This window comes from Zootoca vivipara, chromosome Z1, assembly GCF_965207765.1.
Source record: "Zootoca vivipara chromosome Z1, rZooViv2.hap1.1, whole genome shotgun sequence".
NCBI lineage: Eukaryota > Metazoa > Chordata > Lepidosauria > Squamata > Lacertidae > Zootoca > Zootoca vivipara.
The window spans coordinates 30321295-30335423 of record NC_142583.1 but is presented as its reverse complement, the minus strand read 5'-3'; the positions used below and the strand labels follow the sequence as shown (position 1 = coordinate 30335423).

The 14129-nt window shown below is 40.7% G+C and overlaps 1 protein-coding gene across 8 annotated transcripts in view; it reads left to right on the top strand.

The window, feature by feature from the left end:
• CLCN3 (Cl-/H+ antiporter 3) overlaps window positions 1-14129 on the top strand; it is a 49276-nt gene that overhangs the window by 1411 nt on the left and 33736 nt on the right. For 4 of the 8 annotated variants that reach the window (XM_035111626.3, XM_035111621.3, XM_035111627.3 and 1 more), the window contains exon 2: window positions 3786-3962. In XM_035111626.3, the coding sequence (XP_034967517.2) occupies window positions 3803-3962 (160 nt within the window). In that variant the 5' untranslated portion in view covers window positions 3786-3802. Of the gene's footprint in view, window positions 1-3785; window positions 3963-13418; window positions 13608-14129 lie in introns of those variants that run through there. The other 4 variants (XM_035111629.3, XM_035111624.3, XM_088659895.1 and 1 more) reach the window with 1 other exon arrangement.

Below are 14129 nucleotides of genomic sequence, written 5' to 3'. Positions count from 1 at the left end.
TTTGCTGGCGTAGGAACAGACGTACGCCATTGCTGGATTCTGGTTCGGACTGAGAGGTCATGTTTTAAGCTATCTCTGCACTGTAAATACCATGCACAATAAAAGCCTTTAAAGACAAACTGGACTCAAGCGGAGTTACTCTAGAGTAGCTACGGCGACCCTCTGGCACTAAGCTTCATGTATCCCAAATTAATTTGCAACACAAGTTGCCAAAGAACAAATGGACATTCTCTTCTCAATTCTTCTCTGCAGAAAACTTAATGTCCTTGCTGAGTTTTGGAATAAATGAAGTTTCTGCCTGTACAAAAGCTCTGTGTGATACAAGAATGTCTCCCTCTCTGCAGAGGATAGATGGGGCACCTCTTTATTTGTTGCACTATTTGATATCAAGAGCCTTTCACAAGCTTCCCTTTCTGTGACCACCACAAACATTTTGTCCTTACTTTTAAATCTATCCATCACCTTGTCCCACCCACCCTATATTTCAGATGTTTTTCCTCATTATATTCTGTTGATCTCCACTCTTCCAGTTCTACCGATTTGGAAACTGAACACCACTCTGGATTTATTGACTGTTGCTGCCTGCAGGCCTCGTATCACCAATGGATCCAGAGTGATACCTCAGATGATACAATGGAGCATGGTGGGAGGAACGTACAGAAGAAGGCAGTCTTCTAAGTGCCTAGGTCCCTAACCGCTTAAGGCTTCAACCCTTTGAAGTGGCCCCAGAAATAACTGGCAACCAATGTAGATCAAACAAAATGGGTGAAATATGGTCTGATTGCCATGTTCCATTCAGTATTCTGGCAGCAGTATTTTGCTTGTAGTAGCAGTTTCTGTTTCAAACTTAAAACATATTACAGTACTGTACAGTAGTCTAATCTGAAGGTCATTAATACTAATTTGGAGTCATTATTAGGGGTTTGGAGCAAGGTGCCACCAATATGTGAATGACACCCAACTTTATTTTTCTATGACATCTGAGTTGGGTGTGGCTGAACAGGTCCTAACCTGGTGCTTGAACACGATGGTGGGCTGGATTACAGCTAATTAGTTGAAACTGAATCTTGACAAGACTTGTGGGTAGTTGGTCCCTAGGTCTGGGAGCTAGGCAAGGTGAATGTTCTGGATGGGAGTTCCATTGTTGTGTTCCTTTGCAGGTCGTGCAAGCCACTATTCTGAATAATGCTTTTATAGTGTAGGGGAGCACTGGGGATGAATTTATGGAACCAAGCAGGCAGTGGCACAAAAAAGTTTGGGAAGCAGTGCTCCAACCCATAAATCTTAGGAAAAAGCATGCAGTAGATTCTAAATAGTTTTTGAAATATTTTCCATATCCCCTGTATAAGACCTTCCGTATCTCTGGAGGACAGTTTCTATAAGTGAATCAACTGTAAGGAGGGAATGAGGGAGGAATAAATGCATTTAGATAGTCTTGAACCTGTTTTGTCTTCCGCCATTCTCTTCTTCCTTCCTTCCATTGCCCCCCAGTGGGGCCCTCATTTAATTTTAGCTGGGGTAAAAAATTTTGCTTTGCTGTTCAAGAGAATACCCGCAAAAATAAAATAAAATAGACAGGTAGAGAAATGGCCACAAAGAGAGGATTCCCTCGTGTCTGCCTGCCGTGAATCCTCCCAGCTATCCTGCATCAATGGTACATTCCCGTAGTTCCACTCTTAGGCGTGCCAAAGATACAACAAATTTTCATAATGGTTCCATAGTTCTTAAAAGGCATATGACTTCAGAGCACGAGTTGTGATTCTATATAAGAAGACTGAAAGTTTAATTTCAAGACCAAAGAATAGTGAATGAAGGCACCATAAAATACGGGCATTGAATTTGATATATTTTCAGCAGAAAAACCAACCGGTTTTACAGGTAAAACAACCATTTCTGTGGTATATAATACCTAAAGTTTTCTTGATTTCATAAAGCAATCTGAAGTATTACCTAAATTGTTAACTAAATGGCTGTAGAAGTTAAAACACTTACTATCCTGCCTTGGTCTTGCACTTTATTTAGAAGTGGATCTTTGGCTTAAGTAGAACTTAACTCTTATATCAGCACATATAAAATTGTCACTGAGATATCAAATCATTGCATTTGTGCTTTTTCTGGTTTGTGTTCTCCTGTACATTACTTAGGCAGTCTTATTCATTTTTATTATATGAATTTGATTAAACATGGCTTGTACGTACCCTTTACTAAAATTGAAATTCTGTGCTTGTGTAACCTAAGTTACTGGCCAATAAATGACTCAGTATTGTGACCCAAGTACTGAAAAGAGCACCTTCTTTAGTATCGAGCATCTTGATGAAGCCTTGTTGGTTTTGCCACCATGTGGGACTGCCTGGTTGGTATTGATTCATGACAGAGCCTTTTCTGGGGAATGCTCTCCTTTGTGAGTGAGCTACATCTGTTTCCCTCATCATTTACCTTCAAGAGAAATTTAAGCACATTCCTATTTACTCAGACATTTGATGACTGAAAGATACTGTTCATAGAAGCCTTGATCACTGGTCAAAATGAAGTTTTTGAACTGTTTTTAGATTTAAAAAAGTTTTAGCATTGTTCTCTCTGCCATCCTGGACTCTTATGGGAGGAAGGGTGAGATATAAATCAGATGATTAATAAATAATAGTTCTGAATGAATAAATTTTGGATCAGCATGAGGAAACCTACATGTTTATAGTAGGCTTAACATTAACAGTCTGCTTTTTATAAACTGGCTTTTTTTTTTAAAAAAAGTTTTGCATATAGACAATTATACTGTAAACTAGAAGTGATCCACAGCTTCATGTGCAGTATTTTCCACACACGCATCAAACTTTCAACTTCTTCCTCCAGATTGAAGGGCCCTCTGGAACAGCACCCCAAGACCTGTAAGAAGTGTTTTCTGCTAGTACAAGTTTGGTGTCCCAGCCATTATGTCTAATTGAAGTAGATAGTACTGTGTATCATTAAGATAAGCAAGCCTGTCTTAGGTATACAGATGCAGTGCTGAGAAAAGTTGAATTGGTATAATCGCCTGAGTTGCAGAATGGATGTTCCAGGGTTATTAGAAAGACTGCCTTTCATTCACGCTTTTACCTCTGCTCCAACATGCTCTTCTCACACGTAATTTCTTCTATGCTTCCCCCCCCCCCATTCCACAAAAGGAACTACAGATTGTAGCCAACTAAGTTATACGTGGAGCAGACCCATTGAAATTGATGGGCTTGACAAACTTAAGTTCATTGATTTTCATTGATTTTGCTGGGTCTGTTATGATTTTGCTGTTATGAGTGTTATGGGCACTCTGTTATGAGTGTGACATGGTCATATGCTACCCACAGCCTTTATAAGAAGCTGTACGGTTGCTTTTTGAGCTACTGACTGCATGGGTAGTTGTCCTTTCTTATTCCCTTTGTCTATCAATAAATGCTACAGTTTTGAAGTCGCATCATCCTATCTAACTGTAACGTCTGCTTAAGTTCATATCTCAAAAAGGAGGTAGCATAAGCATAATGTTTTCATAATGAAAAATAAATATGATAGTACTATGATAGAGATTGTAGGTTGGCTTCAAAAGCATCCATGTTTTCAGAATTAAACACAAACCATGAGTGTTTTTACATGGGTAGTTGCTGCTGCTTTTGAGTTATATTTATGGTAGTTGCACCTTCCTTGAGCCATAATGAATTTTCCTAATATTTCAAGAAAAATCTTCGTATTCTTCATGTTAAAGTGAATTGTGTACTTGGGCAATGCTTTGTAACTTTGAATTTCTTCTTCTTCTTCTTCAGGTAATTAAAGCAGCTAAATGGAGTCTGAGCAGTTGTTCCATAGAGGTTACTACCGAAATAGCTACAACAGCATAACTAGTGCAAGCAGTGATGAAGAACTTCTAGATGGAGCCGGTGTGATCATGGACTTCCAGACCTCTGAAGATGACAATTTGTTAGATGGTGATGCATGTATTGGTAAGTCATTGTGGTGTGGCATTGCAACATGTTTTTAGTGTTCTGAGCATAAAAACAAAAATTCATGCCTCAGTTCAGTTGTCATAACGAAACTATAGTTTGGCATTTGAGGCCTTACTTTGGGCTTATTCATTTCAGTTCCCATCCTTGCTTCCTGTTGTACTGCAAACTATAGCTTGCCTTCAAACTCCAATTGGAAGCCATGGACAACATTCATTGATGTCTGCCTGCTCGGACTGTAGAATTCTTTATGCGATGAGACTTCTGGTTTCTCTTCTTCCCCTCCATTCCTCTTTCCCCCCTCAGATCTGCTCAGGAGGGTCTCCCAACCATCCAGGGCATCTTTAGGGGTGGGGGCTCCAGTGAGGAGGAGAGGCCCCATTGCCCAAACTGATGCCTGCTTGTGCTGTGCTGAATCTTGCCCCAGGGTTTCAACTGGATTTGTATGGTATGGTAACTATAGTTTGCCCAGTTCGGACACAGCAACAATAGGAAGAGCAGGATAAAATTTAACTGTAAGTAGCAAGGAGGTGGTGGAGGACGAATGGTGCAGGGATGAATAGTGCACATTAGCCAAAGGCACATCCCTGATAACAAAACAATGGTTTTGCAATACAGTGGTACCTCGACTTACGAAGGCGATCCGTTCCACGGCGCTCTTCGTAAGTCGAAGTCTTCGGTTGTCGAAGCGCCCGTTTTGCGCATGCGCGAAGCGCGATTTTGCGCTTCTGCGCATGCACCAACCGCACACGCCACTTCTGTGCAGGCGCACATTGCGCGCCTGCGGCGAAAAGACTTCTGAGTTGCCAACTTCGGAAGTCGAGTCATTTGGATGTCGAGGTACCACTGTTCCTGAACTAGACTTTAATATAGTATAGTATGTTCTTGCAGAGTGTTGTGAACTGTAAAAGGACTTTCTCATTAGATTAGTTTTAGCACTCCACATACTATTTTATGCCTTTCTGATATATTTCTTTGTTTGAAGAAATGCTGGCATTATGAACAGTACAGACAGCCCCCCTTTTATGCGTGGGTTACATTTTGAGGCACCACATGTGTCGGTGAAATCACATATAATTGAAACCCATTGAAAAAGCCTGCAAACACATCATTTCACCCTTTTAGTGATGTTTCAGTGATGACTTTATGATGTTTCTGAGTTTGGTGCGATGCATGGTCATGTACATATTGAACACGTGTAAATGGGGCTGCCTGTATTATTAGCTTTTCAAAGCTGACACGTTTTAATTTTTTTACAGTTTCATTAAATGTGGTTGACATAACTTAATGACTAACATTACTCCATGATTCAAGAAGCACAGATGCTTCTTGAGGCTATTTGGGAACAAAATCAGACGGGAACAATAACGGATGAATACTGAGACTTGCCGTGACTAAATTGGCTGTCCATAAATTGCAGGAAGAAAATGTGCAAATCTGTTCTTTTTAAGCTTTGGTAAGAAAAGCTTTAAAGGGAAAGATACAATGTGTTAATTTGTTGAAGGACATTGTGTTTGTGCTAAATTGTTTTTATTCCTAGAAATATCAACAAGGAACATAATGGGACATTGGTCAGGGCTTGTCAAAGAACAATAGCTTGAGATGAATTAGCTTAAGCAAATAAGGCACAAACATTCATATAGTGAAGGAACTAGTTGCAGAAATCTTAGCCCTTAGTAAATACCTTTCCAAACTTGTGAAGGAGTATAATGTCCCTGAAGATTATGATCATCATATGTGCCAAATTTTTAAAATGTTATAGTTGACTTGAATCTCTGGAATAGAACTGTAACTATTAATAACAAAGTTTGATACTCTTAACAGCTGCTTAACAGCTGCACACACTGGCAATTTTAGTTGTAATTTAAGTCAGGGGTCAATAACCTACTTGGGCTTGTTGTGGGCACTGCACACACTGCATCACAACCTATTCTGTTGACTACAATGACATGCTTCTTCCAAGTCCTTTCAGTAGGAGGAGACCCTGCAAGCACCCGGGAAAACTTCTCTGGGCAAATGTGTGCCAGCGGGCACTGCATTGGCAATCCCTGATTTAAGTAATTGTTGTTGTTGTTGTTGTTTAGTCGTTTAGTCGTGTCCGACTCTTCGTGACCCCATGGACCATAGCACGCCAGGCACTCCTGTCTTGCACTGCCTCCCGTAGTTTGGTCAAACTCATGTTCGTAGCTTCGAGGACACTGTCCAACCATCTTGTCCTCTGTCGTCCCCTTCTCCTAGTGCCCTCAATCTTTCCCAACATCAGAGTCTTTTCCAAGGATTCTTCTCTTCTCATGAGGTGGCCAAAGTATTGGAGCCTCAGCTTCACGATCTGTCCTTCCAGGGAGCACTCAGGGCTAATTTCCTTAAGAATTGATAGGTTTGATCTTTTAGCAGTCCATGGGACTCTCAAGAGTCTCCTCCAGCACCATAATTCAAAAGCATCAATTCTTCGGCGATCAGCCTTCTTTATGGTCCAGCTCTCACTTCCATACATCACTACTGGGAAAACCATAGCTTTAACTATACGGACCTTTGTCGGCAAGGTGATGTCTCTGCTTTTTAAGATGCTGTCTAGGTTTGTCATTGCTTTTCTCCCAAGAAGCAGGCGTCTTTTAATTTCGTGACTGCTGTCACCATCTGCAGTGATCAAGGAGCCCAAGAAAGTAAAATCTCTCACTGCCTCCATTTCTTCCCCTTCCATTTGCCAGGAGGTGATGGGACCAGTGGCCATGATCTTGGTTTTTTTGATGTTGAGCTTCAGACCATATTTTGCGCTCTCCTCTTTCACCCTCATTAAAAGGTTCTTTAATTCCTCCTCGCTTTCTGCCATCAAGGTTGTGTCATCTGCATATCTGAGGTTGTTGATATTTCTTCCGGCAATCTTAATTCCTGCTTGGGATTCATCTAGTCCAGCCTTTCGCATGATGAATTCTGCATATAAGTTAAATAAGCAGGGAGACAATATACAACCTTGTCGTACTCCTTTCCCAATTTTGAACCAATCAGTTGTTCCATATCCAGTTCTAACTGTAGCTTCTTGTCCCACATAGAGATTTCTCAGGAGACAGATGAGGTGATCAGGCACTCCCATTTCTTTAAGAACTTGCCATAGTTTGCTGTGGTCGACACAGTCAAAGGCTTTTGCATAGTCAATGAAGCAGAAGTAGACGTTTTTCTGGAACTCTCTAGCTTTCTCCATAATCCAGCGCATGTTTGCTATTTGGTCTCTGGTTCCTCTGCCCTTTCGAAATCCAGCTTGCACTTCTGGGAGTTCTCGGTCCACATACTGCCTAAGCCTGCCTTGTAGAATTTTAAGCATAACCTTGCTAGCGTGTGAAATGAGCGCAATTGTGCGGTAGTTGGAGCATTCTTTGGCACTGCCCTTCTTTGGAATTGGGATGTAGACTGATCTTCTCCAATCCTCTGGCCATTGCTGAGTTTTCCAAACTTGCTGGCATATTGGGTGTAGCACCTTAACAGCATCATCTTTTAAAATTTTAAATAGTTCAGCTGGAATATCATCACTTCCACTGGCTTTGTTATTAGCAGTGCTTTCTAAGGCCCATTTGACTTCACTCTCCAAGATGTCTGGCTCAAGGTCAGCAACCACACTACCTGGGGTGTACGAGACCTCCATATCTTTCTGGTATAATTCCTCTGTGTATTCTTGCCACCTCTTCTTGATGTCTTCTGCTTCTGTTAGGTCCTTACCACTTTTGTCCTTGATTATGGTAATCTTTGTACGAAATGTTCCTTTCATATCTCCAATTTTCTTGAACAGATCTCTGGTTTCCCCCATTCTATTGTTTTCCTCTATTTCTTTGCATTGCTCATTTAAGAAGACCCTCTTATCTCTCCTTGCTGTTTTTTGGAAATCTGCATTCAGTTTCCTGTATCTTTCCCTATCTCCCTTGCATTTTGCTTGCCTCCTCTCCTCCGCTATTCGTAAGGCCTCGTTGGACAGCCATTTTGCCTTCTTGCATTTCCTTTTCCTTGGGATGGTTTTCGTTGCTGCCTCCTGTATAATGTTACGAGCCTCCATCCATAGTTCTTCAGGCACTCTGTCCACCAAATCTAAATCCTTAAACCTGTTCCTCACTTCCACTGTGTATTCATAAGGGATTTGATTCAGATTGTATCTTACTGGCCCAGTGGTTTTTCCTACTTTCTTCAGTTTAAGCTGGAATTTTGCTATAAGAAGCTGATGATCTGAGTTACAGTCAGCTCCAGGTCTTGTTTTTGCTGACTGTATAGAGCTTCTCCATCTTTGGCTGCAGAGAATATAATCAATCTGATTTCGATGCTGCCCATTTGGTGATATCCATGTGTAGAGTCGTCTCTTGTGTTGTTGGAAGAGAGTGTTTGTGATGACCAGCTTGTTCTCTTGACAGAACTCTATTAGCCTTTGCCCTGCTTCATTTTGAACTCCAAGGCCAAACTTGCCAGTTGTTCCTTTTATCTCTTGATTCCCTACTTTAGCATTCCAATCCCCTGTAATGAGAAGAACATCCTTCTTTGGTGTCATTTCTAGAAGGTGTTGTAGGTCTTCATAGAATTGGTCAATTTCACTTTCTTCAGCACCGGTAGTTGGTGCATAAACTTGGATTACTGTGATGTTAAAAGGTCTGCCTTGGATTCGTATCGAGATCATTCTGTCATTTTTGAGATTGCATCCCATTACAGCTTTTGCCACTCTTTTGTTGACTATGAGGGCCACTCCATTTCTACTACAGGATTCTTGCCCACAGTAGTAGATATGATAGTCACCCGAACTGAATTCACCCATTCCCTTCCATTTTAGTTCACTGATGCCCAGGATGTCGATATTTATTCTTGTCATCTCATTTTTGACCACATCCAGCTTACCTCTATTCATGGTTCTTACATTCCAGGTTCCTATGCAATATTTTTCTTTACAGCATCGGACTTTCCTTTCGCTTCCAGGCATATCCGCAACTGAGCGTCCTTTCGGCTTTGGCCCAGCCGCTTCATCAGCTCTGAATCTACTTGTACTTGTCCTCCGCTCTTCCTCAGTAGCATGTTGGACGCCTTCCGACCTGAGGGGCTCATCTTCCAGCGTCATAACTTTTATATGCCTGTTGTCTTTGTCCATGGAGTTTTCTTGGCAGGGATACTGGAGTGGCTTGCCAGTTCCTTCTCCAGGTGGATCACGTTTAGTCAAAACTCTCCACTATGACCTGTCCATCTTGGGTGGCCCTGCATGGCATAGCTCATAGCTTCTCTGAGTTATTCAAGCCCCTTCGCCACGACAAGGCATTGATCCATGAAGGGGGATTTAAGTAATAGACACTTGAAAGGGGATCTTTCCTGTGTTAAGTATATATTAGGTTGCACTGCAGTAGATTAAGAAATTTTCCAGTAAGCATCAGGCCTCTTTCCTCCCCACTCCTAGAATGGACAGTCAAAAAGGCCACTATTTTGATGTACTAGTTTTCCTGATACCGTGTTTCTCATATTATAAGACATGTCTTATATTTATTTTTTCCTCAAAAAAACACACTATGGCTTATTTTCAAGGGATGTCTTATTTTTTTCCTCCTCCTCCTGCCGCGGCCGGCATTGCTGCTGCGCCTATCACTATGTCTTATTTTCGGGGTATGGCTTATATTCCTTGAATGCTTAAAAATCCTGCTATGGCTTATTTTATGGGTATGTCTTAAAATATGAGAAACAGGGTACTTATTATTTTTCACACTGTTCAAGCTCATTGTCTTACCTGTCCATCAAAATCACTCTTCATAAATGCTTTCCCTAACTCATCAGGGCTTCATCTAGCCTTGTCATATCCTTACTGTCCTTCTGCCAATCTCTGTTCTCAGTATCGATAGGAATAGAGCCAGCTTCCTCTTATGTACTAACTAGGAAGAGAAGCAGTACAGTAGTACCTTGGTTCTCAAACTTAATCGGTTCCGGAAGTCTGCTCCAAAACCAAGGCGTTCCAAAACCAAGGCACACTTTCCCATAGAAAGTAATGCAAAACAGATTAATCTGTTCCAGACTTTTAAAAACAACCCCTAAAACAGCAATTTAACATGGATTTTACTATCCAACAATACCATTGATCCATAAAATAAAAGCAATAATCAATGTTCTGTACTATAAAATAAATAAGACAGTATTGTAGATGATAAAAATTAAAATTAATCCCCCCCTTATTTGCACTGATGATAGTCATTGTTTGGATGGGGGGCTTTTATCCATTTCTGCAGTCACTCACTCACTCACTCAATCATAAAACAAAAAACAAGCCACGGTCACAAAAATGAAAAAGCCACACAAACAAAAATGCAAAAAATAGCAAACACAAAAGCACCAAATATCACCTCAGAACACTGCAATCAGAAATGGAAGGCTTTAATTATGATGGGGGGTCTTAAATTAGCTGCTCAAGGAAACAAACGGGATGAAAAAAGCCTTTATTATGATGGGGGGGGCTTAAATTTGCTGCGTGAGGGTAAAACGGGATGAAAAAAAGCCTTTATTACGATGGGGGGTGACTTAAATTTGCTGCGCAAGGGTAACACGGGATAAAAAAGGCTTAATTACTATGGGGGACTCAAATGAGCTGGACTCAAATGAGCTGTGCAACAGTGAAAACGGAAGCTCAGGAGCACATTTGGCTTCCGAGGCAAAGTTCGAAAACCGGAACACCTACTTCCGGGTTTGCAGCATTCGGGTTCCGAGTTGTTCAGAAACTAAGCTGTTCAAAAAAAACGAGTTACCATTGTATTTCGGCTCTCAGATTCCTTGCTTTTGTGGTGGAAATTTGATGCTGGGCCTGTGTGTACGTGTCTGCTGTTTGTCTTGCTCTTTCTTCTGGGGTATCTCCTGTGCAAAGTGAGATATGTCAACTCTTTCATCCTATTTTGGGGGCATGCCAGAAAAATGGGAAGGGGTGCAGAGTCCCCCCCTCATTTAGTACAAACATCTCCTTTGTTTGTTCCCTGCCATGTTTGGAAAGGGAATCATTATGCTGGGCATGGGTGCTTACCTGCGGCAAGAGGTACTTGCTGCTAAGGAGACTTCTGGTTCCCCAATAGTCTCTTTGTTTTTCAGCATTCTAGTTTTATAATGTTCAACCATAAACTGTTGCAATCATGCATAGATATGTGGTGGTGGTGTTTTGAACTCAAATTAAAAACTTGTCTCAATGTGTAGGAGTACCATATATTGAACTAAGAAAACAAACGTGGCAGGGAATGCCCTTTTCTCAGTGCCAGTGCTACAATGAAGAACAATGTCTTTTACATGAGATAATTAATAGGATCGCCTCCATTATACCACCTCATCTATGTAATTCCATGGAGATGCAACAGGTGGCCTGTTTTTCCTGGCTTTGGGTACTCTGTAAAATCTTCAGCCGTGTGTGTGTGTGTGTGTGTGTGTGTGTGTGTTTTAAAAAAAGTCTCATGGTCGTGTGATTTGTTCCCTCTTCTGCTGTTTGGTTTTCTCTTTGCTTATAGGTAGCTCATAGTTGTGCTTGTTAGATTGGTCGGTAATAATTGTATTTTCTCATTGTGTTTTAATGTTCCATTGTATAAAAACCACGGTGTTCCATTGTGTAAAAATCACTTTGAGATTTTTTAAAAATGAAGAGCAGTATGTAAATAAAATAAATATTTACTTATATTCAGGTTAATCCAGGAGGCAATGACTAGAGGTTAAGGCGTGGCTGAAGATTTCAGTGCTATGTTTTTGAAGTTGCCAATAACAGTTAACACATTTACTGTACATTCTTGGGTAATTTTGTGTTAATCCATGCCCCCACAACAGCCATGTTATGTTATGCTCCACACCCATGTAACCATGTTATATTCTTCATGAATAGCTTTTCAAAATTTTCATGTTGATGACACACTTTTTAGACACGCATCATTTTGTGACACAGTAATTCAGTTTTACTAGCAAACTGGAGGTTAAACCAACCCCTTTCCAGCCCCTAGAGGAGCACGGGAAGCATTTGTGTGACACACCTGCACACTAATGTGTCACGACACACAGTTTGGAAAGCTCTGGCCTAACAAATCAAAACCCCATCTCCCAATGTCCTTGTTTCATCCATTCACTGAGACTATTCAGCTGCACTTGTGTCGCTGACCCTGTGTGTGAGACAGGCAGATTTCAGAGAAAGCTACCTTGAAATTTTTAAGCTTTCAACCTTGTATCTTGCAAGCTAAAATTTGCTTTAGGACTGTACATACATACTTCCCCATGTGATTGGTGTCAACATACATCATGACCACTGATTCCTCCCCAGCGCTATCTACTGGACTATACAAAAAGTGACATTCACAACTACAATAAGTGACATCATCCACAACCAAATCATCATGTGGCTTGCATGTCCACTGCAAACCCAGCAATCTGCTTTGTTTTTTTCAGAATATTCTCATTTTTTAAGGTGAAAGTGGATGTCGGGGCAAGATTGTGCTTCAGAAGCTAGAACAGGACAAGTATTAGTATTTGCCCAGAGCAAATTAATGCTTGTTTTGATGTTCACAAGACAGAATGTGTTGGTATTTATTTCTGGACAAAAAATTGGCGTCAAACCTCCATATCCAGATAATCAAAATTTTCACTAAAATCAGTTGCCGTGTATTATATAAAGCCTTTCTGATGAAGAGTAGACTTTAAACAGCATTCAAATTTATTCTTATATCTCCAGGAATCCTTACATTATGTGTTTCAATATGATTGTTTTATTGTAGAACAGTGGCAGTTTGCTAACTCAGTGTATTGGGACATCCATGAACCAAATGGGAACCCATGTTGAATGAGATACAAATGGGAAGATAATAGGCAGCCTGGTTCTGCATATACTTACTTTGAAGTAAATCTCACAGGCTTCAATTGGATTTATAAGTGTGCCAACGATATTGGCTTTTAATAACATTTCTGTTGGAGTGAATGTAATGACGCGAGAATGGCTAAACTGCATTAAATCTGTCTCTGTAATTTGAGAGACTCTCCCCTCCCTCCTTTTTGGGTTCCTGTTTCTAAGCTGTTCGTATGATTTGTGCTCTTATTACTGGTCATATTAGTTATGGATCTGTGTATTTAAAATAAAAGACTGTGAATTGAGTAAGATAAGTCTTCTCTCCCCCACCCCACTTTGTTCTTTTTTGAGGAATTAAATTTAAGTATTTGGTTTGTCTATAAAAAAGCACAAGGGCAAACATGGCTGCCTTTTCAGTGCTGCTATTTTTACATTAGTGTTAGCTTGGGCAGCTGGGTTTAGTTTATATTCTCCTAAACCAGTTCATTCTGTTTTACTTCAAGTGTAGTCACCTTCAGAAATAGCAGGCTTTTTAGATTAAGTCTGCCGTTCCACCTTTAAGCACTCCTAGATTGTAGCCAGTAGCAACCAGGCTGCAATAATTTCCCTTTGATGACATCATCGATTGTGGAAGAACAGTGTTGCTGCAACAAGCCAGCACACAGTCCAAATCCTGATCGAATATGGCAGCTTCCCAGCCTGCTGCTGTTCTATAAGAAATGACTCGGTCGTTCTGATCTTAGAAGCCCTCTGTTTGTCTATTACACTCATGGAAGTATCTTCTGATCCTTATTTACCGTACGATGGGGGAGGAGACGGCATTCCATTGCGAGAGTTGCATAAAAGAGGTATATCAGATTCATGTTGTGATTCAGTTTCTTGTATGCCTTCTCATGTGTGTGTGTGTGTGTGGCAGGTTGCTTTTAGATCTAGAGATGAGTTATTAATTGCTTATTAAATGCTGCACTGATTTGTCAAGCCCCTCCAATATGTTTCATACTGGGGGGAAACAGGCAGTGCTGGCCCTTTGGCAGCATTTTTTTTTTTAAAAAATTGACAGATTAGTTCTGCTTCAGATCACATCGGCTAGTGACTCCATCTTCGCTATCAGGCATTCTTCTTAAAGAGCGCAAAACCCAACCTTTCTCTTTTATGTAAGTCGTGAAATAAGCTCTGTAGTAATGGCTGCTCATAGCTTGACTGACAAGAATTAATTAAGGAAGCTGCTTCTTCTGTTGAGAGAACTTAAAAGAGAATGCTGTTTGTACTAGGCTTTGAAGTTTCTGTGCGTGCTCCTATAGTTAACTCCTTCATGGCATTCTGCAAGCTTGGTGCAATGAATTTACTGCATGACTCAAAACAGCCATTTT